The 27,337-nt window shown below is 38.0% G+C and overlaps 1 protein-coding gene across 1 annotated transcript in view; it reads left to right on the top strand.

Annotated features, from left to right (window-relative positions):
• Positions 1 to 2,697: 2,697 nt before the first annotated feature.
• MERTK (MER proto-oncogene, tyrosine kinase) overlaps positions 2,698 to 27,337 on the top strand; it is a 122,313-nt gene continuing 97,673 nt past the window's right edge. Inside the window, exon 1 of the mRNA XM_044659507.1 lies at positions 2,698 to 2,770. Within this exon, the coding sequence (XP_044515442.1) occupies positions 2,698 to 2,770 (73 nt within the window). The remainder of the gene's footprint in view (positions 2,771 to 27,337) is intronic.

Below are 27,337 nucleotides of genomic sequence, written 5' to 3'. Positions count from 1 at the left end.
AGTCAGAGGCAAAGAGAGGTAACCTTGCCCAGGGTCATCTCCTAACAGTAAATGGTAAACAGTAAATCTCCTAACAGAGCTTGGATCTGATGCTAGGTCTCTGGTGCAGTGCCCTTTTATTTACAATATTTCATCATCCAATTTTGTGTTTTTTGGTATTCACAACATTTTAAAGTAACAGTTCTGAAAATAAAAGATGGTAGCTTGAGAAGCAGAGTAGTATAGTGGGAAAAAGCTCTGGACCTGGTGCTGCATTTGGAGTATGAGGATCTGATCAAGTCATTTGGGTTTTCTGTGCCTCAGTTTCCTTCTATGGCAAGTCATTTGACAATTATTTATGAAACATTTAGTATGTGTCAGGTACACTGCTAAGTGCTGGGGATATAAAGAAAGGGGTGGGAGAAATGTAGTTTTTGTTCTTAAGAATTTGTTGTCAGGTCCAACTCTTCATGACCCCATGGTCCAGAGCGGTTCATGAAGTTTTCTTGGTAAGAATACTGGAGAGGTTTACCATTTCCTTCTCTATTGGATCCTTTTGTCAGGCAATTGGACTTGCCCAAGGTCACACAGCTATGAATTATCTGAGGCTAGATTTAAACTCTGATCTTTCCTGACTATAGCCACAGCTGCCTCTTGACATGAGTTCAAATCTGACCTCAGAGTCTTTCTAGACTTCTGAACAAGTTACTTAACTTTTGACTGACTGATAAATGGATCCACTAGAGAAGAAAATGCAAAACACTTTAGTATCCTTGCCAAGAACACTCCATGAACCACTCTGGTCCATGAGGTCATGAAGAGTTGGACATGACTAAATGACTATACAAATTCTTGGGGTAAGAAGGGCCCATACTAATGGGGTAGACCACATGCATACAAGATATATACAGAATAAATGGAAGGTAATCTAGAGGAGAATCCACTAGCAGTTGGAGAGACTGTTGTAAGTCTTCTGTAACAGGAAGCATTTGATTGAGTCTTGAAAGAATCCAGAGAAACTAAGAAGTGATGTGTGAAGGAGAACATGCAGGTTAGTGGGACAGCCAGGGCAAAGATGCAGAGATGGTGGAATATTGTATCCAAGTAGCAGTAAGTAGGACAATGTATATAGATTATAGAGTGGAAAAGAATAATATTTGAGAAGATGTGAAAAGTAGGATGATTCTTTTTGGTTTTAAATCTCTGTTTTTAACCTTTGCCTAACTGTGTGATCTTAACCTTCCAAGTTCTCTGAGATTCAGTTTCCTTATAAATAACTAGAGACTCTTATGTAATTCATGGAATCATTCTGAAGATCAAATTAGATAATATAAAACATTTTTGTTTTCATCTTTCTTTCCTTCTTTAACATGATTTTAAACTGCATCATCTCATTTGGTCTTTACCACAATCCTGTGAAGCAAGTGCTATTATTATCCCAGTTTTACTGGGAAACTGAATTAACTGAGGTTTAGTGACTTAATCAAGGTCACACAGCTGGCAAGTGTGATTTGAACTTGGGTTTTCCTGACTCTAGATCTGGTCCTTTATCCATTGCACCACTTAGCTAACTATATATAATTTCTATTTACTCTTAATCATTATTTGCCTCCCTCTCTTTATATTAATTATTCATGTTACATTTTCATGTATCTTAGCTCCTCACCTACATTGGTTGTAAGAGAATGGGATTTAGAGGTGGAAGGAGCCATCTAATCCAAATCTTTCATTTTATAGAGAGGAAACTGAGGTTCTGAAGATGTGTCTTGGCTTCAGATGGACAGAAACAAGTAGCAAAAGCATCATCCCAACTCCGAATTCAAGGTGTGTTCTTCCCATGACACCTAGCTCCCTGATGTTGTGTCTTCATATTCTTCCTGTCCCTGTACCTATCACTGTGCCATATCAAGTAAATAAGCATGCTTTAATCTCCTGCTACATGCCAGGCACTGTGCTTAAGTACTCTGTATACAAAGGAACGTAAAAGACTAACCTTGCTCTCAAAAGAATTCTCAATCTATAACAAGTGAATAAATATTTTAAAAAATATTCTTGTGGAAGGAAAAAAAAATTACTTTTCTTTTTCCTCCCTTAAAATAGATCTGGATGCTATGTCTGGACTGAGAGCTTCGAAGGAGGTCAGAGTCCAGCTACAGTATTTATCCTTTGGCCAAAAAAAACCAAATGGTGGCGCTGACCCTGATTTACCCGGGTGAAATCTTCCGTATGGCCCTCAGCTTGCTCTGCTCCCACCCTGCTGAGGCTCAGCGCCAGCCCCTCCGCTGATGCTCGGCCCTCTTCCCCGCCCCGTTTCCTCTGCCCCGCCACCCCCTCCTCTGGACTTTCAAACTCCTAGGTGGCTGTCTGCAGAGTAGGAGCTGCAGCCTCCGAACTGGGCATGCTCAGTGATAGCTCGGGCAGGTTTTTGGATGCCAGCAGCAAAGACAAGAGTCTAAACCTGTGGCTCCAGTCTGGCTGCTTGCCGCAGGCGCTCAGGGTTCCCTACCCCGAGTGGACTGGAGCGGGAGTGGGTGGTTTAAGGGGGGAGTGAAGATAGGAGATTTAGTAGGGAGTGAAGATGACTGGCCTGGATCTTCTCTGATACCTCTATCACAACGCCAGTGCACGGCCGAGGGGCCTGTCCAGCTGTGAGCCCCTGGTCAGGTCAGTCGTTGCAGTTCTTTCTTTTTGGTTGGCCTGGAGGGAAGCAGCGCAGCTATGGAGCTGGCGGGGAGGCGCCAGGGACTGCTTCTTCTCATCCACCTCATCCTCACGCCAATCTCTGGAGGAGGTGAGTGCAGGGATTCCTGCGCGGCGGTCTGGCTCTGGCTCCAGGTCCAGGTGTGGAGCTGGGGCCCGGGGCTGGGAAGGAGCGCGCTTTGCCTGTATGTGTGCTCTTGTCTGCGTGAGTGCGTATGTGTATGTATGTATGTACACGAGCACAGGCGTGCTTTTGTTTGCAAACGACTCCAGGCTACTCCCGGAACTTTGTTTCCCTTCCTTTCCACTTACTTTTGCATTTGGGATCCAGTAGGATACTTGGCACTCTATAGGCACTTAATAAAATCCTTATTGGTTGAATGAATGCACCACTCCCCCCCCAACCCCAGATCCCTCGCCACCTCTTGTGCCCTCTCTTCCACTCCCGTTGTGGGAACTCAGGGCGGTAGGCAGCCTTTTGACTCCAAGAGCTAGATCCAGAGGAGCGCCTAGGGTTCTTTTGCTTCTTTGCTTTAAAAACTGACTCACCTGATAGCATCTTCCCCGGAGCGCCCAGAATTTCCCACGGGTGATCTTTGTCTTTAGGATCATAGATTTAAAGTAAGGAGAGGTCTTCAAAGTTATAGTTTAACCCTTTCATCTTACAGATAAGGAAACGGAGGTCCAGAATACTTAAATAGTTTGCTCAACGTCACAGCAGTAAATAGGGAGCACGCTCACGTCCTTGTGAGGTGAGGAAGGGATGAGAAGCATTTCTTTTCTCTCCCTCTATCCATCTCGCGCCCCCCTCCCCACCAACCCTTTTATAACTGAGGACGAAGAACTCCAAAAGGTAAATCTCGGGCAGAATCCGCCTTAAAAAAAAGCCAGAGTTCTCATAGTGACCACTAGACAGTTCAGGCAGACACATACAACTTCCCCTAACTTCTTTCCTATCTGTAATTTAGCCCCGGGCTGTCCAGGGGGAGTTTTGGAGACCAGTATCAAATCACTTTAGATAGAGTTATTCTTCAGATATGAATAAGAGAATATAGTTAAATGAGAAGTTATTTGAGATAGTTATAACTGCCCGGGAGCAGAGCATATGTAACTAACCACTCTTAGAATCTGGACATTAGAGATCATCTTAGCCCAGTCCTCTCATTTTACATATGATGAAACTGAGGCCCAAAGAAATTTCATGATTTTAACAAGCTTGTAAAAAATAGGTAGCAGAGTTGAAACATACAGAATATTTACAGAATAACAAACTCTAAGAGGCTCAAATCTAACCTGTACCTAAATTAGAATCCCTTTGCCATCATGTATAAGTTTGCCTTTTGGGGAAAACAAAAAGCCCTTCCTTTCCTTTAGAATCAATAAGTATCCTATGGGCTTGACTACTAGGATTAAATGACTTGCCCAGGGTCACAAAACTAAGAGGCATCTAACTTTAAATCTGAACCTAGGACCTCCCATTTTCAGGCTATCTGTATACTGAGTCACCTAACTGCTCCATCATACATTTGCTTTTAAAGAAAGACTTTCAGCATGCCAGACTTGATGTTAAACAAGACTTTGATTAAGTCTTGCCTCTGACAATTGCTATTTCAGGCAGCCAGGTACAAGTGCTAAGCATCAAGCAACTCGATTAACTTTCCTCATGCTCACCTTCCTCACTTTTAAAGCTGGATTAATAATAGCTACCTTAGATGAGATAATTTATGGAAAGTGTTTTGTGAACATTAAAATGATATGTAAATAGTATTTTGAAGCCTCCAGTGAAGGAGAACCCATTACCACCTGAGGCAGTGCCTTCCACCTATAGATAATTAAAATTACTAGAGTCTTTCCTTACCTAAAGCCAGCTCCTCTGATTTCAAATTCTGTGTACTTTCCACCATTGCCTCAGCTGCTTTTCTATGAAGAATGCATAATAATGTTTAGGCTACCACTTAGAATAGAATGAGCTCTGGACCTTGTTGTCAGAAGACTTGGGTTCTATATTTAACTGTGATTAAATCACCTTTTGGGCCTCAGTTTCCTCATTAGAAAAAAAAACAAATGAACCCCCCCAAACCTGATTATTTTATGTTGAAATCCATTGTAAATTTTCCCCTGTATTAACACTGAAACAAGAAAACAAACAAACAAAAAAACTCTGTTTTTAGCTTTATTGTTGCAAGGACAGAATTTCAGAGCTTTTCTAAATATGGTGACCCCCTTGATCTCCAGGAATTGGAGAAGAGTTATTTGAGGCCTACAAAATCATCAACAAAAAACCCCTTAGCTTTTTTGCTAACTAAACATATACCAGACATTTTTCCTTAGCTAAGTGGTTTCTCTTCCCGTGCCACATGTGGTTTCCATCTCATTTCACTATGAATGTGGTTAACTGATAGGTTGGGGGTTTAGATACAAATGTTAGCTTTTATAATCCCAAATGATGTTGAAGCAGTTTTCTGGAATCCTTGGAAACCTTAATTTATGATAGAAATTCTGTGTTCTGAAAGAGTTCTGAATAGTATCCCTTTTTGCATATGGATTACCTGAAATCAGACTCTTTAGTCTGAGGAATGTGGCAGTTCAAGAATTCTGGAAACTTAGCCTTCCATAGCAATTAAAGGCAAACATTTTTTTTTTTAACAACCAGAGAAAAAAACAAGCTTTAAAGAAATCTCCTGAACTTGTCCCTGAACTTAGATGAAATCTACCTTAGACATCAGCTTCATTGAGCATTTGGAGAGACTGGTCCCAGACAACTTTATAGTAAAATGAAAGAACTGAGAATAAGTTAGTTCTAACTATGTGAACATTGTTTTAGGGAAGGAAATAAGATGATTATAAAAGGGGGAGGGGACCCTGTCTTTTCTTTTTAATCACCAATGAAATCTCCTGCGCATGATAACAGACTTTGGTTTGATAACCATAAAAAGCTTTGTCTAGATCTAAAAGACAAAGGGAAATTCTTATAAATAAAATTTTTAAAAATATTTTTTTCTCATTGTCAGCCTTTTAAGCAGATATTCCTGATCTAAGATACTTTAATTTGTCTTTTTAAAATATTTGTAGCTGTATTTCAATATAACTGACTCTCTTTGTGATCCTATGTATTTTATTTTATGCATTTAAACCCTAAGAGGGCTCCTTAGCTTCACCAGACTTTCCTCAGGGGGTTTCTGGCATAAAAAAAGACTAAGAACTCTTGTGCTTAAGCAACAGTTTAACAACTTTGGTCTTTTGAAAAACTGAAATGCTGCTTCCCTTTAAAAAAAGAGACAAGCATTCTCACTGCCAAAACCTAAGAGGAAAAAAAATCATATAAGGAAACATATTTAAAGGTAGAAATTGGGTCATTCTAAAGTTAAGCTTTCCCTAGTTCTAAGCTGTACATATTGCTGATAGTTCATTTGATTTGCTAGTGAGATGAAAAGAGAGGAGGGGGGAAAGGCAGGGCCCACAGGAGAAAACTGGATAAATGACATCCATAGAGAATATCAAAATATTATTTTAAACATTGGATTTGCCTTCCACCACTAGACTTTTAATGGGACTTAGATTAGACTAATGGGACTTTAATTAGACTTCTGCTAAACAATTGTTTTTTATTCAGTTCCCTTCCCTGTGACAGTAAGGGGAATTGCTAATTGATAGATCAAGCCCAGAAAAGATGTTTAATCATAGACTACTAATCAAGTGAGTCTTATCTCTTTGTACTGATAAGCTATAGTTTTAAAACCAATCAAGGGTCCCTTGAATGAATTCCGAACTAGATTGAATGCAAAGACTGGGTACATAAAATACTTTCATCCCCACCTAAAGCACTACAGAGAATACATTTATTGATTTGAGATTTGAGAAACTCTTTCCATGCTTGAGAAAAAAGGAACAATTCGAGATAGGGCAAACTAAGGGGTGGGGGGCAGCTGGGAAGCAAAGTGCACAGAGTGCCAGGCCTGGAGTCAGTTGGGAAGACTTGAGTTCAACTCTAGTCTCAGACCCTTCCTATCTATGTGTGACCCTGGCCAAGTCACTTAACCCTTGTTTGTCTTCCCTTTCTGTCTTAGAGTTGTTATTAAGATAGAAAGTAAGGATAAAAACCAAAACCAAAACAGTGGTGGCTGCCAGTTAGGCATTAAAGTGCCAACTAACAGAATACCTGAGAGAAAAGGTGAGTCCATAGGTAGAATAAATTTCCCCTTCACTTTTATTTTTACTGGCTATATTATAGTTATTTGGGGTTTAGAAGTCTTATAGTCACAGAATTAATCTTTTCCCAAAGCAGAATGTATTGTGAACATTGAAATGGAGAATTTCCCAGGTCCATCTTGAATTTTGCTAACAGAAATATGCCAGGTTGAAAACGATGTTTCAAGAATGTTAGTCTATAAATTCCGGACAGTTCACAGTGAAAGTTTCATTATGAACAGTCTATTTGTATGGAAAGAGTACTCCCTAGATCAGAGATAGGCAATGTATGACTCTCCACATCTGGCTCTTTTGAGGGCCAGATATGGCTCTTTCTGCAGGAGCCATAAAGTCAATTTTTTTTTCAGGCGCTGTTACAGGAGTGCGCACTGTGAGCACTGTATGGCTCTCACGAAATTACATTTTAAAAAATGTGGCGTTTATGGATCTCACTGCCAAAAAGGTTGCCGACCCCTGCCCCAGATAGTCAGAGATTTAGATTTTAATCCTCATTGTACCTTGTGACCTTGGACAGGTCTCTTGATCTCCCAGTGGAGTTTCTTTAGGGGGTTTGGCTAATAGCTTTTTTTTTTTTTTTTTTTTTAAACCTTAGTACTTCGGTGTATTGTCTCATAGGTGGAAGATTAGTAAGGGTGGGCAATGGGGGTCAAGTGACTTGCCCAGGGTCACACAGCTAGGTTTGAACCTAGGACCTCCTGTCTCTAGGCCTGACTCTCACTCCACTGAGCTACCCAGCTGCCCCAGGCTAATAGCTTTTTAATGCCCCTTCCAGCTTTGAACCCAAGAACTCAGAAAGTAGCTTTTCATTATGAAAACTGAAGAATATGGTTAATCATTAAGAACTTTTTTTTAACAACAGGGAAATTATTAACTACTAATTTTTTTGGTCAAGTTTTTTCTTGGACAAAATATGTTCAAGCCAAAATGTAGTTGGTATCCAAACATAAAAAAAGGAGGCTTTCTTCATATGATAAAAGCAAAGCAGTAATTGAGTGAGGGCCAGAACTTAAATAGGAAACTGTCTCTTCTTGCTTCATTTACCTTTCTTTGTTTCAGAACAGGTTTTATTCCACCTGGCAGAAAACAAAAAAAGATTTCTACTTAAGTCCATAAACAGTTGGCTCACTATTTTGAGACTAATTCTAGTTTCAAGACATTAGCTTTCTGCCCCTGGATGAGTAATTTAATGTCTCTCAGCCCCAGTTTCTTTATTTATAAAATAAAGGGGTTTTGGGGGCAGGGATTATTTGGTATTTGTGTATTTGCATCCTCAGGGTCTAACATAGTTCCAGGAACATAATAGGTGCTAATAAATATTTGTGGATTGATTGACTACATGACCTTTCAAAATTGAAGCCTTCTAACTCTAAGATTGTAGATCCTATAATATATTCACTTTTTTTATTCTGGGAAATATTTTGCCAGCTAAATGTATAATGTCACAGAGGCAACAAAGAGATGATTTAGAAATGCTGGCTTTGAATTTGATGATTTCAGGAAAAATAGGTCATTCCAAAATTCAAATTACAGAGGAATGTGAAGTTAACATCAAGTGGGTGTCAATTTCAAAATATTCATTTATGGTAAAGTTCCCTAAGGTGGTACCACTGTCTGAATTGCTACCGGTTTTATTTTGTTGTTTATTTTTAACATTCATAATTTTTAACCAACTAATGGCCCAGTCTGAACCAGGCAGGGCTTCAGAGGCCCCAGCAAAGGGGGGGCCCTCCCCAGGTAAATTAAACAAGGGTTCTAGCCACGAGGCCTCCTCCAAGAGGCTAATACCTCCAGAAAAGCTAGGAAAAAGAGTCAGCCTTTTCACTCACCCACATGGTAGTCCTAAGGGAAGATACAAGTGCAGTCTTACCAGACAGCAGTCTGAGGTCCCAAACCAGACCACCTCCAAGGCCAAGTTCAAAGGAGCAAGAAACTTGTCACAGGAAGTTACCACCATTTTTAAAGACAGTTTTTGGCATCACTTCCTGTGCCTTCCTTCTGCTTTATGTGGACCAATTACAGTTTTAGCTTTGCTTAGGACTGCCCAGGGGACAGTAAGTCATTTCTGATTTGTCACCCACTGTCGCACATGTGAGTCACAGACCTCCTCTCCCTCTCAAGGATTAAGGGGGGATGTGTATACATTCCTGGTGACTAAAATCTAAAAATAGCTAGGGGAGAGTTAATCCCATCTTCACAACCCTAAGGGCTAGGCAATTAGTGTTAAGTGACTTGCCCAGAGTCACACAGCTAGGATATATTCGAATCCAAATTTGAACCCAGGGCCTACTATCTCTAGGCCTGACTCTATCCACTGAGTCACCTAGCTGCCCCATCACATGAACTTTTAATCCATTGTCCTTCTAATTTTGGTATCCAGCTTCACAGTGGGTTGATAAAGTAAAAAATGTTTTCCATCATTTTTAAAAATCATAACACTGTGGTACTGTTACAGTTTTACTGTTCAGAGTCTCTGTTTTCAAAATCTTTATGTTATAGGGAATGGGAGGATATTTGTGATTATCTAATAACATGGAACTTCAAGATAAAGTGAAGAGGCAAGAGTATCCCCACCCATTCATATGCTTTACAGTTGTGGTAGAGGAAAGTATTGTTATATGTCACATGGTGGATTTAGAGCCAGAAAGACCCGAGTTCAACTCCTGCATCTGACAATTATGTGCCCTGGGCAAGCCATTTAACTTCCCTATGCCTCAGTTTCCTCAGCTGCCAAATGGAGATGATAATATTGCAATATCTTCCTCATAGTACTATTGGGAAACTCAAATGAGGTAATGAATGTAAAAAAACTTTTTGTATACTTTAGAGTGATACATAAATTGCCCTACTTCCCAGCAGACTTGCCATCACACCTATCCTACCACCCTACCCCTTAAGTTCTTGATATTGTTTCTGCAAGGAAATGCATGGCACCAATCAGCATTACTCATTTGACCCTTGTGTACTGCCTTGTTTTGGACTTGTCTTATATTGTGTGGTTCCCATGCCAGAGCTTTCTTGATGGGACAAAGGTTACATTTTCATGGGTATTAGGGGTGGGGTTCTTTTTTTTTTTTTTCTGACTCATCTGTCCCCATCCAAGTGAGACTTAGGCATTCTCCAGGAGTCCCATGAGTTTACCTGTCTCACTAATCTGACTTAATTGCCTTCATATAAGGGCACCTAGGAATATCAGTTTATGACACCTTCCCAGAGAGTAATCAAAAGCCTTTCTTACTAGTACAAAGCTTCAAATGTAGAACTCATATGGGAGCTCACATGAATAGAATCTTTCCCTTTTACTTTTCCCTATATTAAAAGTAATTGCTGTCCTGGCTCCTTGCTATACCAGATATTCTTTACCCCTCACTTTTAGAATGGATTACCCAGAGCCAGCATGAAGTTTTCGGATTCTTTCTGGCAGTTCTGTGGTTGGAATTCCTCCATTTAAGACTTTCTGTTCTTTGACCCAAATCCCTAGAGTCCTTCTTTCCTTCTACTATAAAGTGTCTCTTTAAGGGCTTAGGTAACCTTTTCTTGTTTTACTCTTAAGTCATCTTTTTTTCTACTCTTGGTAAACCAATTTATTCTCTATCCCAGCACCTAGGAAAAATGTGTCTTAAACCTGGTTATCAGCTCCCAAAGAATTTTTAAGGAGGATTAAAAATTGCAATCATATACCTTTTTCTTTTTCCTTTTCTACTTCCCATTTCTTTTGTGAGAAGAGAGGTCCCAGTTATACAAAACATCAAGTAGTTTATCTGATCCTCTTTAAAAAGAATTCATAGCAATATCATTTCTAATAGTAAATAGTTGGCAACAACTTATGTGGCCAGAGAATGACTGTTAATTATGATATATGCATATAATGGAATATTATTTTGTTGTAAGAAATGTCATATAAAATTTAAAAACCACAAAGAAATGTGGGGAAAGTAGGTGCTATAATGTACAGAGTGGGGAGTTGGACTCAAGAAGACTTGAATTCAAAACCTACTTTAGACACTTAATAGCTGTGGGACCCTACAGAGGTTACTTAATCTACTTCCCAGGGTTATTATGAAGTTCCAATGAGATAATATATGTAAAGAGCATTGTAAACTTTAAAACATCATTATTATTATTGTTATTAATTTTATTATAGGAGGCTCATATGAAGCCTCAGAATTAAGACAGTAAATTGAAGATTGAAGAAAGTAAAACCAAATGATCATACTTGCTACAACTATGTAAATTATAAGCATACAATATGGAAAAGATTCTAGAAAAGAGATTAGTTTTTTAAAAGTTCCCATAGTAATTTTGAAAGAAATGGTTTTGTTACTATCTTATAATCTAATTTGCACTTAATGTTTCTTTTTCTTAGCATATATGAATTTGTGTCTGTACTTAAATTTGTTACTATTAGTTTCAGTAGTTCAAACAATGATAGCTGCATATAAGTGAATGGGTTTTCTTAGGAGAAAATAGATTATTTTTTGCCTAGAGATCTTCAGGTCAAGACTAGATGACTACTTGCTGAAATTGTTGGAGGAAGGATTCTTAGCCAGGTACAGGTTAGACTAGATGGTCTTCAAGGTCTGCTCCAAATTTGTGGTTCTCTGCTCTTTGAATCTCCCAATGGAGGAGGAAGGTTGAGTCCTGCTTCTCTTTGGATAGGTACCATTTTTTTTCTAAACCCTTAACTTCTGTGTATTGGCTCCTTGGTGGAAGAGTGGTAAGGGTGGGCAATGGGGGCCAAGTGAATTGCCCAGGGTCACACAGCTGGGAAGTGTCTGAAGCTAGATTTGAACCTAGGACCTCCTGTCTCTAGGCCTGACTCTCAATCCACTAAGCTACCCAGCTGCCCTAGGTACCATTTTTTTAAACTTGGATTTTTAAAAAAGCTTAACTTAAGCTTTTTCCTTTTGATTTAAATCTATTATTTTCTTCTCTATTTTAATTTGGTTTTCTAGTCTCATTACCCGTGATTTTTTTTTTTTGGTTATTGGAGTTGAATTTTTTTTAAGGCAAAGTTTGCGAAAAGCATTCAAAGTAATGTCATTTCTGCATTAACATAAAATAGCTATTTACATAATGCTTTAAGGTTTGCAAAATGCTTTATGTATTTATATATTTTTTAATCTAAACAGCTTTTTGAAGTAGGTACTACATGCATTTCTACACCCTTTTTACAGATGAGAAAACTAAGACTCAGAGAAGTTAAATGACTTGCTTGCTTATATAGTTAAATGCCAGAGTTAGAATCTGTACTAAGATTTTACTACCTCCAAGTCCAGCATTTATCCACTGTAGTATAGTATATTCATATAGGATCTGCTTTCCATCTTCTTTTATCCTTAAGGAAGGAAAGTATCATGGTTTATTGGAAAGAATGCATAAAGAACTGGATCTAAATGTCTGCTCTGCTATTTACTAGTTATATGACCTTGGACAATTCATCTCATCTCTCTAGAGTACAAGTTTCTTGTCTACAGAATGAGACTATTGAGACACAATAATTTCTTAAGATTTCTTCTTGTTCTAAATCTTTTTAACTTTTTCTTTTTTTCCCCTATCTGTGTCTGGGGAATCATCCTTTTATTTTTATTTTTTATTTTTTATTATCGTGCAAAAGACAATTCCATATTGGTCATTGTTGTAAGAGCAATAAAATCTCAAAATAAAACTGTAAATACACTGATGTGAAAGATAGCATGCTTTGATCAGCATCCATCCAACTCCAACAGTTCTTTCTCTGGAAGTGGATAGCATTCCCCATCATAAGTCTTTCAGGATTGTCCTAGGCCAAAGGAAAGGAAATACTCATCTGTCAGTCTGTTTCTAAGGCAACTCTTTCGAAGTTTCATTGTATCGTATCCTACTCAATGTATTCGTCAGATTAGGAATAATGTCGAGGGGTGGATAGAACATTTCAAGGGGCCACATCTGGCCCACAGGCTGTAGTTTGCCCATCACTGTCCTAGATCATTGCATTTCTAAGAGTAGCCTAGTTTTCACAGTTGCTCATCATACAGTATTGCTGCTACTGTGTATAATGTTCTCTCAGTTCTGTTCTGCCTCAGTTCATGCAGCTCTTTTCAGCTTTTTTTCTGAAATTATCTTACTTATCGTTTTTTTAGCACAATAATATTCTGTTCACCGATGTATAGCACAATTTCTTTATCCATTCCCTAACTGATGGACATCCCCTCAGTTTCCAATTCTTTGCCACCACAAAAAGAACTCCTATAATTTTTTTGGGGTACCAGTAGGTTGTTTTCCTTTTTTATTATCATTTTTGGGGACATAGACCCAGTAGTAAATCCTTACTTTCCATCTTAGAATCAATACTGTGTATTGGTTCAAAGGCAGAAAAGTAGTAAGGCTAAGCTGTGAAGGTTAAGTGACTCCTTGGAGTCACACTGCTAAATAATGTCTGAAGCTAGATTTGAATGAAGGACCTCCATTTCTACGCTTGGCTCTCAATCCACTGAGCCACCTAGCTGTCCCACTTAGTTCTAAATTTTATATGTAAGGCATTGTGCTAGGTAGGCATTGTAGGGAGGGCAGAAAACCATATAAGATGGATTCAGAATAAGATAAGTCAAGTCTGTGGGCTCCAAACCTCTCTTTTAATGTCATATATGGGAGGAGAGACTAGGTCTTAAAATTTAAAGGTCAAATATTAAACTGATAATGGAGTTTTTCCCTTTTGAAAAAATAACATTGACTTCCTTCTTCTAAATTCCATTTTGTTGTCTCCCTCAATTTCTTCTACTATCTACTTTTCTTAAGTTAATAGCAAAATAGATTTTCTGTAAGTATATTTTTAAAAAGCTACCTTTGGACTAAGATTATCCATGGAAAATTTAATACCAAAGGAAAATAATGTTTGAGAAAGTTATGACCACATGGAAAGCTATGATGAAGAACATTCTGTAATCTTAATAGGTGGAATCTTGCTGCAGTAAATTATATATTGGCATATTTGTACCCTCTCAGGGATATTTTTTCTCTTCATACTCACTATTTAAGGAGGCTTTCTGAGTAGAAATGATATCTTCTATATCTTTTGGAGTATGTTGGATCATAGCTGGAAAAGACCTTAGGGGTCATCTAGTCTAACTTCCTTATTGTACAAGTGAAATCAAGGTCTTGACTTGTTAAATGAACTGTTTAAAATCATACGGGTAGCATAAAAGGTAGTATTTAAACCCAGTTCCATAGTGCCTCCCAGGGGTCCTTACATTTTTTTAATAACAGCTTTCACATTAGACTTGAAGTCAGAAGGTCTAGGTTGGAGACTACTTTCCAAATGTAAAAGGGAATTCTTTGTTCTCTTTGAGTTTATACTTGTAAAAAGGGAATCCTTTATTTTCTTTGCCTGGCTGGAGTTAACACTTTGGTTAACAATAACTTAAGTACCCCTACTTGAACTAGGTGGAGGAGCTCCAAACCACTTAGAGAATTTACACCCTCAGAAACTCAATCTGCCAGAAAACTGTGAACCCTTTTGATGAGTATTTACCACTCCAAAAGGTGAGAAGTGATTCCCACAAACACTACACCCTGGGCAGTGCTGGACAATTTGGAAGCTGTGATTAGTCCTTGTGAAGAGAGGAAGGGACAAGAAGCCATATAAAAGGCCCTGAATTTCTGGGGCCAGGGGAGTTGACTCCAAGAAGGAAGTGGGCTTCAAGAAGAAAGTAAGCCTCAGGAGTCATCTTCAGCTTGAGTCATCATCTTGACCTACATCTTGGAGGGAACTTGGGTGAGTGGATAGTAGGCTTTCCCTTCCTGTCTTCTGGAGAGAGTTTAATTCCTGCTGAAGGTCAACAAGTCCTGGCTGAGTCAAGCACCAGAGCAATATTTAGTAAGATAGGCTAATGTCTTCTCTACCCTTTTGTATTTCTCTGTTTTCACTCTTTCCACCTCTTTTGTAAATAAAAGCTATTAAAGCCATTTCAACTTTGAGCAATAATACTTTGAATCGGTAACCACAACTATTATTTATAATCTTCATATATTTTAGCCCAACCATTAAAATTTAATGCTTATATAACAGAAGCCAGGTGACCCTGAGAAGGTCATATAAATTCTCTGAGCTTTAGGTGTTTTAGCCCTAAGGTGTGAATGATAATACTTGTACTATCTATATCACAGCATTATTGAGAAGAAAACACTTAATGGGAGATATTATTTGGGCTATGGCACTTTTATGATCTAATTATCATGGAGGCTAGGTGTTGTTGCCAAGTTTCCTTGGCTGGAATGTTCTGGCTGTAGGTGTAGCAGTATGGAAAGTTCTCTAACAAATCTTTTATTGTGACTGCAAAGGAAAAACAAAACATCCAAGCAGGTATGAGGGCAGGCCCCACCAGCTGAACCTCAGATCTAGTACTATCAATGGCTTTCTTTATGCTCCTCTAGTATGACTGAATCCCAGTGCTATTAGGGGTAGCAGCTGCTTATCTTTTTTATTTTTTAAATTAAATGGTTTATTACTAACGTAATATTGAATTTTGGTATAGTCAACTATGTTTGCTCAGTAACTGTAAATTTAGTTAATTTCAACACATTCAATAGCATAACTTTTCAGTATTTTGTCCTTTTTTTTAAGAATTCTATTTTCTTAAATTCTAAACTTAAACACCAAAGGAAATGAGCATTTCCATATGTATAGTAGAATAGGAAAAAATAGGGTTGTATATGAAACTTCAAAACTTTTGTACAGCTTGCTTTTCAAATATGTAATAGATTCAATATCTAACTACCAAGCTATTCTGCTTGTCGGCAATTGTTTCAGGACTTTCTTCTCTTTTGGATATTTAAAAATTGCTGCAATGACCTCTTTGTGGAGCGGGGCTGGGAATGGGAAGCTACTATCCTCATCCTCTCTTGCTCTCTCGGCTACTGAAAAAAGAAACAAAGCCTTTAAAAATATGCAAAATAAAGCAAGACATGTTACATCTGTTGAAAAATATATCTTATTCTCTCTCTTGAGGCTATCAACTCCCTGAAGATGAGTAGCATATGTCCTCATAATCCTATGGAATACTGATTGGTCATTGCATTGATCAGAGTTCTTAGAAAGTCTTTTAAAGCATTTTGTTTTTTACAGTGTTGTTATTGTGTAAATTGTTCTCCTTGTTCTCACTTGCCTCTATTAATTCATCTGAGGCTTACCAGGTTTGTTTGAATCCTTTCCTTTCATCATTTTAAAGGAATTCAATTATATTCATATGACATACTTAGTTCAGATTCTGCATTTGAAGATCACCCTCTATAGTTTCCAGTTGTTACCATAAAACAACTACTATAAATATTTTTGTGCATCTGGGTCCTTTTCCTTTTTATTTCTTTGAGGTGTAAACCTAGTAATGGTATTTCTGGGTCAGTGGCTTTTCATTTTTGTGAATTTTCCTTCCTATGATTGTGATTAATGTGGACTTTGTTTTTTTGGTTCTTTTACTCTTCACATTATTTCAGAAAGGTCTTTCCTAATTTTTGTCAGTCTTAACTGAGTTACTGTCTTCCATTATATTAATGTCATAGGTTATTTAATCTTTTTCTTATTGTATAGCTTCTATTATATGTGTTACTGTTTATCATGTGCTCCTCCTAGGTTTGTCTTGGCTGCTTTCATTTTCCCAGCCTTGGGCACAAACTCTTCTTTCCTTAGTTCACTGTATGAATAGAACTGATCTTTTATGAAACATTTCATTAACAGTGAATGGGATAAGATAAAGGAAAATAATTTTCTGATTAGTTACACAGTCATAGATGGCTGATCTACCTTTTAGCCAGTCCTAGCTCATAGTAAGCCCTAAATAGATGCTTTGTGACTAACCATAGTGCTTTGGTTGATTACTTTTCTATCCTTTAATCTTTCCAAACCATCACAACTGCACTCTGGCCATCTTCTTCCTTTCATTAGCATGGGGAACTTGTCCAGTGGATCCTGGGCTCTGAAGGTAAATTCTCACCTTGTCTTGCTAATGTTAAGATAATTTCCTAAAACTGTTATGATAATTTCCTGGAGGTATATCCTAATGGGTCACGAATGTAAATAATGATCCCAAAAGGTCAACCTCCAGCTCAGTTGGACTCATTAAGAAGTGTGTTGAATCTTCCTACTCCAATAATTGGATAACTTTCTGACAGTCATGTGGTATCACAGCTAGAACTGAAGAATCAGTTGATTGGTGAACACAGCTCATCAGTTCTACCTAAATCCTTAAGTAACTGATGAAGATGGATGTAATTCTCTTAATTCCTAAACTAGTAACTTGTGTGTTAGATTTAACAAGGTTAATTAGTTTAGGTAACTTGTTCTAACTGTGATTAATTCAGAGATTGATTTGAGGATTAATAACTTTGAAGTATTTTCCCTAACAACCCAGATGACTTTCTTCAACTGACACTCTCTATTGGGAATCTTGAGAATCAAAGACAGGTTTTCAGATGGCTCTTTTGTAAATGGGTTTAATGTTGGTATAAATAGGTGAAAGGGAAGTAGGATTGATGATGGAAAGTGGGACTAGGATTTCTAAGTTAAATCTAAGTTGATGAACAGTTGTTGAATTTTCCAAATAATTAACTGATATTCAGGAGCCTTCAAATGGTTTAATAGCCTGGTCAGGCCAAAAGGCCTGACCTCTTCTGATTTGAAGTTTTGTTCAGCAGATGTTGCTTTAGTTTGAATAAATCTTTTTGATGATGTTCAGAGAACTGAAGTCGATAAGTTTGAATATATTTTAGTTAACAAAAGTTGAGAGTTATAGACAGGAGGTCCTAGGTTCAAACCCGGCCTCAGCCACTTCCCAGCTGTGTGACCCTGGGCAAGTCATTTGACCCCCATTGCCCACCCTTACCAATCTTCCACCTTTGAGACAATACACCGAAGTACAAGGGTTTAAAAAACAAAACAAAAAAAAAACAAAATAAAAAAAAAGTTGAGAGTTATATCAGAGTATACTCTGCCCTAGCCTAAGCCTAAACCTAAGACACTTCCCTCCTTGCCCAGTTGTATCCCAAGATTGAGACCAGGATTGGTTCAGGTTTGCCCCTTATATAGGCTGTTTCCAACTGCCCCTTGGCTCATGCCAGGCTCATGCCACCCTCAGTTCATTCTGATTCCAATCAGGTAACTGGTGATCAAGTTTGATCCAACATGACTGCTATTAAAAATCCTTATACCAAGAAACAAACTCTTACATATTTCTTAGTCATTTATAAATTATGCCACCCCATGCATTCTCTTCTCCCATCCCTTTCCAACTCTTGTGTTCCCCTTTTTCTTCTCCTTTTAGAATGTAAGTTCCTCAAGGGTTCAGATGGTCTTAATGGTTTATTTTTGTTTCCTCAGTGGTTAGCAAAGTGCACATGAGAAGCACTTAATAAGTATTTTTATTCTTTAATTCATTTCTTTTTTATTTTTTTAAACATTTATTAATATTTATATTTTAGAAAAGTTAACATGGTTACATGATTATGTTCTTACTTTCCCCTTCACCCCCTGACCTCCCCCCCCTCCCCTGGTCGATATGCATTTCCACTGGTTTTAACATGTGTCATTAATCAAGACCTATTTCCAAATTGTTGATAGTTGCATTGGTGTGGTACTTTCGATACCCAATCATGTCCTCATCAAATTCTTTAATTCATTTCTGGGGATTTGGGTTGGCCAAGAGGCATCATGGTGAATTGGAAAGAACAACAGATTTGCAGTCAGAAGACTTTGAATTTTTGAAAGAATTTTTCAGTTACTTTAGAACCTTGTCTTCATGGGTAAAGTGCTAAACTTGGAGTCATTTAAACTCTGCTTTTGACACTTATTACCTGTGTTATTTTTGTCATGGTACATTAATCTCCAGAGCTTCAGTTTGCCCATTTCTAAAACCGAATTTATAATGCTTGTGGTACCTACCTCACAGGATTGTTGTAAGACAGATGAAAAGTGTTTTGTGGACTTTAAAGTGTCATATAAATATTTCTTCTTCCTTTTGCCCTCCTTTCCCTTCTGTTTTTCCTTTTCCACTTCCTCATTTTCCTCCTATTTTTCCATTTACTTATCTACTTCAAGCACATAGTTGGCACAGTGGATACTCAGCCTAGAGTCAAAAAGACTTGAGTTCAAATCAAGCCTTGGATATTATCAGTTTTGTTAGGCACTTGACATTTTTCTGCCTCAGTTTCCTTATCTGTTAAATCAATTAAAAATACCTACTTTGTAGATTGTTGCCAGGATCAAATGAGATAATAGTTGTAAAAAATTATGCAATTTAGGTATACAGTAAGTGCTCTTATGGGGAAAACCATGGGAATTAACTTAAATATTATATGTGGGTTCAGAAGGGTGAGTAGGAGACAGGAATGGACAATAGGTGGGACCAAACAAGTTAGAGAAACTGGGTTTAGTTGTTAAGAGAAATGACTGATGACAGAAGTGACAGTTAGTCCCTAACTGTCACCCTGCCCCACCTAGACAAGGGGTCTGTGAAAACCAGCAAGCAAATGACAAGAGGATTTGTAACAAATTTAATTAAGGGAACTATGGTCTAAAGCAGGGGTTGGCAACCTTTTTGGCCCTGAGAGCCATAAATGCCACATTTTAAAAAATGTAATTTCATGAGAGCTGTACGGTGCTCACAGTGCGCACTCCTATAACAGTGCGCACTCCTGTAACAGCGCCTGAAAAAAAATTGACTTTATGACTCCTGCAGAAAGAGCCATACGTTGCTGACCCCTGGTCTAAAGGATGGGAATAGGGGTTTCTACACTTCCAGATTATGGGCAAACCACAAGGTCAGGGGAGGGATTTATCTACACTCAACTGAGAACTAAAGCAAGACAGGGCCCAAAGAATAGCAGGACTGAAATGGGTATCCTCACAGCAGAGTCCTGACACACTCGAGCAATGTTGCAGCTCTTCTAGGACTACTATCTGCACTCCTTCAGGTGGGTAGATCTGGAAGCAACCTATCCCAAGTTAACCTGCAACTCAGTTTGGGATTAATAGTCTCTACCAAAAATCTCCCATGAGTAGATGGCAGTCTTCCTTCTGGATATCAGGAAATCTGGGTGCAAATTCCATTTCCTCTGAGGTCTCCCAGGATCAGTGACAACTTGTCCCAACCACCATGGAGTCTCTCTCAGAGAGAGAGGCCACACTTCCTGCTTCCCCATTCCATTTAGAATTCTCCAGCCCTGCCTGTTAGGTCTCCTAAATAATAATTAAGTAATTTTCCTCACAACAGTGCCTAACAAATACTTTACCCCCTTCATTCCTACTTAATCACGTTAGTCCTCATATTCCTTATTTGTAAAACAGGGGAGTTAGACTAGATCATCTCTAAAGATCATTCCATCTCTAAATCTATGACTTTCTAAAGAAAATCTGTATTTCCTGGGGGATGGATAGGAATGAGGGAAAAGCTTGTTTCAGAGAGAGAAATGTCAACTTAAGGATTGACCTGCCAACAGTTTTACTTATGTAGCCCATAACTTTCTCCTAACCTCCAGTCTCCCATCATTAGCTATCCACTGGGCATTTTAAACCCAATATATCTGAGACTAAAATTATTATTTTTCCTTCAAGCCCTTCCCTCTTCCTACTGTCTCTGTTACTGTTCTGGAGATCACCACCCAGGATCTCAATCTTGGTGTCATCTTGACTCCTTACTCTCTCATCCCTCATATCCAGTTGCCAAGTCCTATGGTTACTACCTTTATTACATCTCTTGTGCACATATACTCCTTCTTTCCTGACTGTGCTGCAAACCTGGTACAGGCCTTGTTACCTCATAGTTGGACTATTACAAGAGTCTGCCTCAAATCTCTCCCCACTCCAATCCGTCCTCCACTGAACTACCAAAGTGATCTTCCTGAAACAGGGTTCTGGTCTTGCCACTATACTTTACCTACCTCCTACTTAATAAACTCCATTGATTCCCTATCATCTCCAGGAGCAAATAATAACCCTGTTTCACATTCAAAGCCCTTTGTAACAAGCCCTTCCTTTCTAATCTTCTTATACCTTACCATCCTTCCTCATTACCTACTCTTCAATCCAGAGACATTGGCTTCCTTGCTGTTTCTTGAAGAAGACACTTCATCTTCCAACTCTGGGCATTTTCACTGGCTGCCCCCATGGCTGGCCAGAATTCTCTCCCTCCTTGTTTCCATCTTCTAGTTTCCTTGGCTTCTTTTATATCTCAGCTGAAATTTCATTGCATGAACCCTTTCCTGATCTCTCTTCATTCTAATGCCTTTCCTTGGTTGATTATTTCCAATTTACTCTATATATATATAGCTTGTTTGTATATAGCTATTTGTGTGTTGTATTCCCCATTAGATTGAGAGCTCCTTGAGAGCAGGGACTATCTTTCCAGTTCTTTATATCCTTACACTTAATATAGTGCTTGGCACATAGTAGGTTTAAATGTTTACTGACTCACTGACAGCTTTAGTTAGTTAGTCTGGCATTCCAGAATGTAAATGTATATGACATCAATAAAGAGTTACAACATACAAAGGAGAATTATATTTATTTTGGGGAAGGTGATTGTTTTGCTGTCTTAAGCCTTGGGATAGTATTCTAATCTCATTATAGCTTCCAGTGCTCTGTGCAGAATGATCATTTTCACAAGAACAGGTTGCCTTAGCAGAGAACTTGAAAAATTCACTCCCAATTAACCCTTCTAAAAGCTGTTTTCTCTCAATGTGTGTATTATGGCCTTTGCTTAATGAGTTTTCTGAGAGGCGATTAATTATCTCCGTTCCCAAAGCATTCCATAGGACATTTTCAGTGCTGCTTTCATAACAAAGACTAGAGATGCCCAACTTTTAGATATTTTTGAAGTTCCTTAATTCAAGAGAATTAAAGAATCACAGGATTTTAGAGCTAAAATGAACTTTCAGTATCATCTAGTCTAATCCCTTCATTGATAGAAATTGAGGTCCCAAGAAGTCAGTGATTTGTCAAAAGAAATATTGGAAAGAAGTCAGAGAAATAGTCAATCAAATCTAAGTCAACTTGTTCAAAAATTTTCCAGTTAACAAAAATTTATTAAGCTCTTAGTATGTTCCATCCACTGTACTAAGCACTGGGGATACAAAGAATGCTCAAATAGATTATTTTAAAAAATATTTTCCTAATTCCACATAACAATTTTAACATCATATTTTCCAAAATCATGTGATCTAAATTGCATCCTTCCCACCTTTCCCTCCCCACTCCCAGAGATGCTAAGCAATTTGATCTAGGTGATACATGTATGATCATACAGAACATATTTCTATATTGGTCTTATTGTGAGAGAATCCTCACATAAAACCAAAACTTCCAAATTAAAAACTCACATAAATAAAACAAATGAAAAATAATATGCTTCATCCTGCATTTGGACTCTATCAATCCTTTCTTTGGATGTGGTTAGCATTTTAAGTTGTAAGTCCTTCAAAATTGTCTTGGATCATTGTACTGCTGAGAATTGTTAAGTCTTTCACAGTTGATCATCATATAATATTGATGTACAATGTTCTCCTGGTTATTCTCACTTCACTCTGCTTCAATTCATGTAGGTCTTTTCAGGTTTTTCTGAAATCATCCTGCTCACCATTTCTTATAGAGCAATAGTATTTTTTTTCATAATCATATGCCACAATTTGTTTAGCCATCTCCCAATTGATGGACATCCCCTCAATTTGCAATTCTTTGCTACCACAAAGAGAGCTGCTATAAATATTTTTTGTATAAATAGATCCTATTTCCCCATCTTTGATCTCTTTGGGTATAGATCTAATAGTAGTTTGCTGGGTCAAAAAGTATGCATATTTTGATGACTCTTTGGGCATGGTTCCAAATTACTCTCCAGAATGATTGTATCAGTTCACAGCTCCACTAGCAGTATATTAATGTCCTAATTTTTCCACATTCCCCTCCAACATTTGTCATTTTCCTTTTTTGGCATATTAGCCAGTCTGATGGGATGAGGTGGTAGCTAAGGGTTGTTTTAATTTGCATTTCCCCAAATCAATAGTGATTTAGGACATTTTTTCATATGACTATGAATAGCTGTAGTGCAAATAGGAGGCATGCCAGCCCTTCACAGCCTTGCTGCAGAGTCTCTGACAGTTGAGGAAGGGTTTAGAATCTTGAGGAGTGGCAGTTGACCCGGGAGACTCGTGGAGAGAGAAGGGTCAATCTGAGCTCTATCTTTGGATTGAAAACCTGACCTATATTCTACAGCTTTTCTCTTAAAATTTGTTAGTTTATTTATTTCCTTCGAATCTCCCTAACCTCCCTTGTTCCCATCATCATTTTCCCTTCCTAAATCTCTTGGAGTTTTTGAAAAGAGGGTGGATCTTGGGTTTAGCTTTCAAACTTGGTAGACATAGTTTCCTTGTAGTCAAATAGGACTTATCCTTGTTACAAATTATCTCTTTAATTATTGTATCCAACTTTCCTAACTCTATAGGCTACAAAACCTCGGGGCTGATTTAGGCAGGTTCCTATTTCAGTCTCATACTCCTGTCTCCCTCCCCCACCTGAAGCTTTCTCTAGGCGGCTGTTAGAGTTACCTTGTATCCTCTAACCCTTCCAATCAATCCTAAACTTCAATAAACCCTGTTTGTCACGTAATCAAAGCCTTTGGGTACTTCATTAGTTGATTAATAAGAGAGGGAGAAGGGAGAAAGGAAATAACATTCTCTCTGGGTCCTGAGGGATTGAAGGTGTCCATTTTGAAGGAAGTGAGATCTCAGTACTTCCTCTGAATCTTCCTTAGTGAACCTGAGAAACTGACTAGAAGCCTTCTAGTCAGTTTCAAGCCACTCTTGGCTGGCCCCAACCTTTGTCTGGAAAAGTGCCCCCTCCTACCTGAAGGGCTCAGTCTGACCCCTTTAGTGTCTCTGTCTTCAAACCAGTGTCCCAGTCTGTGTCTCCCAGGCAGTAGCTGTTTGCCCAAAGTATCTCACCCTATCCTTTACAACTCCTTATACCTCTGTGTTTATATTCCCTAAACCCAGTCATTCCCTTGCCTCTCCTACTATCTCAATCCAGTACCTTCACCATTGTACCTTCCTTATCCACTTGACTCCCTCAGGGATCCACAAAACTCTATCCTTATCCCCTATTCACTTTGCCTTTAGTCCCTTGCCTGCCTTATCCACTATTATAACCCTACCTCTGCCTTAATTTCCTTATTACCTCCAGCCCTTGATCTTGTATCACCCTACTGCCCTATTCCCTTATAACATCTAACTTATATTCTCTTATTACATAGCTTTGATTTCTTTGTCTGAAAACTGCTTGTTTGTATCCTTTGACCAATTGTCAATGGGGGAATGATTTGTATTCTTACAAATTTGGCTCTGTTTTCTATATTTTTAATAAATTAGACCCTTATCAGCAAGAAAAGCTTCAAAATTCCACCAGCACCCCGAGCTAATCTTGTTGACATTGGTTTTATTTGCACAAAACCTTTTAAATTTAATAGAATCAAAACTATTCATTTTGCATTTCATACTATTATTTATCTCTTGTCTGGCCATAAATTCTTCCCTTATCCATAGATCTCACAGGTAAACTATTCCATGCTCCCTTAATTCGCTTATGGTATATCTAAATTTATTTCTAAATCTATTTATTTATATCTAGATTTATATCTAAATCATATACCCATTTTGACCTTATCTTGCTATAGAGTATGAGATATTGGTCTATACCTTATTTTGGCCAGACTATTTTTTCAGTTTTCCCAGCAGTTTTGATCAAGTAGTGAGTTCTTTTCCCCAGAGTTGGAATCTTTTGGTTTATCAAACACTAGATTGCTGTGGTCATTTACAACTGTATATCATGTACCTAATGTATTCTACCGATCCACCAGTCTGTTTTTTAGTCAAGTGTGTTTTTGATCAATTTGGAATTTCACCCTTGGTATACAGGTTGTAGCCTGTTCATGTTGACCCATTCTGAATGACCTTATCTAATTCTTCCCAAAGTCCTTCACTGTCAATGCATACAGTGTGCTAGAGGTCTTTCTTGCTTTCTCCTAACATCTGGAGGGTACTAGTAAAGCATTGTGGACCCATCTGTCTCTCACTCTGGTGAGTGAGCACTTCAACTTCTCTCCCTATCATGCAGTTTCTTAATGTTATAGTTTAGTCCTATTCTTCTTTAGAGTTCTTTGTTGGTTATATGTGATAGGCTGCTTACACCTACCATGAGCCTTTCCATTGTCCCCCCATGTGATATTCATTTTTGTTTTTGGAGGCAATGATATTCCATGTGTTACTGCCATATAATTGTTGTTATTGAGTTTTTTCCAGTCGTGTCAAACTCTTCATGACTCCATTTAGAGCTTTCTTGGCAGATAACTAGAGTGGTTTGCCATTTCTTTCTCCAGGTAATTTTACAGCTGACAAGGCAAATGGGGTTAAGTGACTTGCCCAGGCTCACATAGCTAGTAAGTGTCTGAGATCAAAAATAGAACTGAGGGTTGTCTTCCTTACTCCAGGCCTGACACTCTATCCACTGCATCTTCTAGATGCCCAAGGCCATATGATAACATTGGTAAAATTTTAACAATTGAAAAATGGACTTCTGCTTTCATGGGAAACTTGGGGTCAGTAAAAAATTTTTTTAATTTCCCAAAAGTGATCCATTCTTCTCTCCTCTTTTTGTTCAGCCTTTAGCCCAGCTTGTCATCCATCTTTCCTATCTGTCCCAGATTTGCATACTGCTAGACAAACTTTATTGAATGTCTGTCTAAATGTACTTGGCATATCTTGGCATTGGATATTCTTAATTCGCTTGGTCTTTTCTGAGTGGATGGACAGGTCAAATTCCTTTGGGAAATTAGAAATCTCTTTCAGGAGACTCTTCACTAATTTGGGGTTGAGTGTAATCAGCTCAATGTCATCTGCATCTGGAGTACACTGACACCCACAGGAAATCCCTCTTCAGCCTGAACTCTGCCCTGAATCTCTTCCATTACAATGGGCAAATACTTTAGGCTAGCAAATACCCACCATTTCAGTGATGTTAATTATCAGAGGATCATTGAAGATTATTTATACTTTTGCATTTTCCAAGGAATCTTAAATGATCTTGAAGTACAGATGAGATACTTTTTCTTCTAAAAGAGCCCATAAGTGTTTTTTTCCCTACTCAAGTGAGTTTTTTTCCCCTACTCAGTAAATAAGTACAACAAAAACTTATATTCTCTACATCCTTCAGTTAATTGTGAAATGGTATAGAAGTTGTCCAGTGTTGAATATCACTTGTGGGAACCTGTTTGTTTCCTAATAGCTGTCCATGCATAAAAAGGTGACTGTCATCAAGATTTTGATTGGAAGAGAGAATAGGTGTATGAGTTAGTAGTTAGAACTCTTCTGTCATAATTTTTTTTTGCTATTAATAAGATTTGAGATTTCTTTCTCCCCATGCCTTTGATGTCTTCTCCTTCTTTGTATATTGTGAATATTATTACCTCCCTTGCTGTCTTCTCAATTGTACTGGCTACAACGTGGATCTGATTTTATATACATATGTTTATGTATATATGTATATAACACATATTTATACATAATGTATGCATGTGTATATATGCATATATATAAATATAGATATAGATATATTTCTGTTTACCATGTATTGGGTCACTATAGAGACATTTCTACTTCATATAAGCCCATCTGGGATTGTAATGTTAGATTCCAAGTATGATGGATCTACTATGCATGATACAGAAGATAATTACATATAATATTTTTTTGGAAATCTTTTCCATTTTTCTTCTCTTTGTAAACCTTTCATTTTCATACTCGAAGTTCCTTGGAGAGACTTTGCTTGTTTGGTTTGTCCTGCCAAGCTTTCTTTAAACTGGTTTGACTTGTCTATTGCTTCTCAATTTATGAGACCCTATTGTTCCTACTCATATATTATCCTTCCGTGTTTTGGGTCTCCTTGTTGTGGCAGTTAATATACATTGGTTAAATGTCTAGATCAGTGACAGGCAAACTTTTTAAAGAGGGAGCCAAAGGGAAATGCTTATCTGTCAGTCTGTTTCTGAGGCAACTCTTTCAAACTTTCATTGTATTGGGTCCTACTCATTGTATTCATCAGATTGGGAATAATGTCATGGGCAGATATAACATTTCTGGGGGCCACATCTGGCCCCCAGGCTGTAGTTTGCCCATCACTGGTCTAGATGAAAACACAGCATTAATGTTATTTCTGTTATCCATTTCTCATTTTTGATTCCCAATTACTAGTTTAAATAATTCAGGTAACTTCCTCCTACTATTTTTGAGTACCCAGTAGCTTCATGGTGTCACACCCAGACCTACCCTTCTTGGCAATCTATCTGTTTCCTACCCACAATATCAAAACTTGCCTTGTGCATTCTGGAAGCTTTTTTCCTTTAAAAGAACCTAATACATTAATTCATACAAATATTTCACT

This window comes from Gracilinanus agilis, chromosome 2 (assembly GCF_016433145.1).
Source record: "Gracilinanus agilis isolate LMUSP501 chromosome 2, AgileGrace, whole genome shotgun sequence".
Classification (NCBI taxonomy): Eukaryota; Metazoa; Chordata; class Mammalia; order Didelphimorphia; family Didelphidae; genus Gracilinanus; species Gracilinanus agilis.
This window is presented reverse-complemented; position numbering and strand designations above follow the sequence as displayed.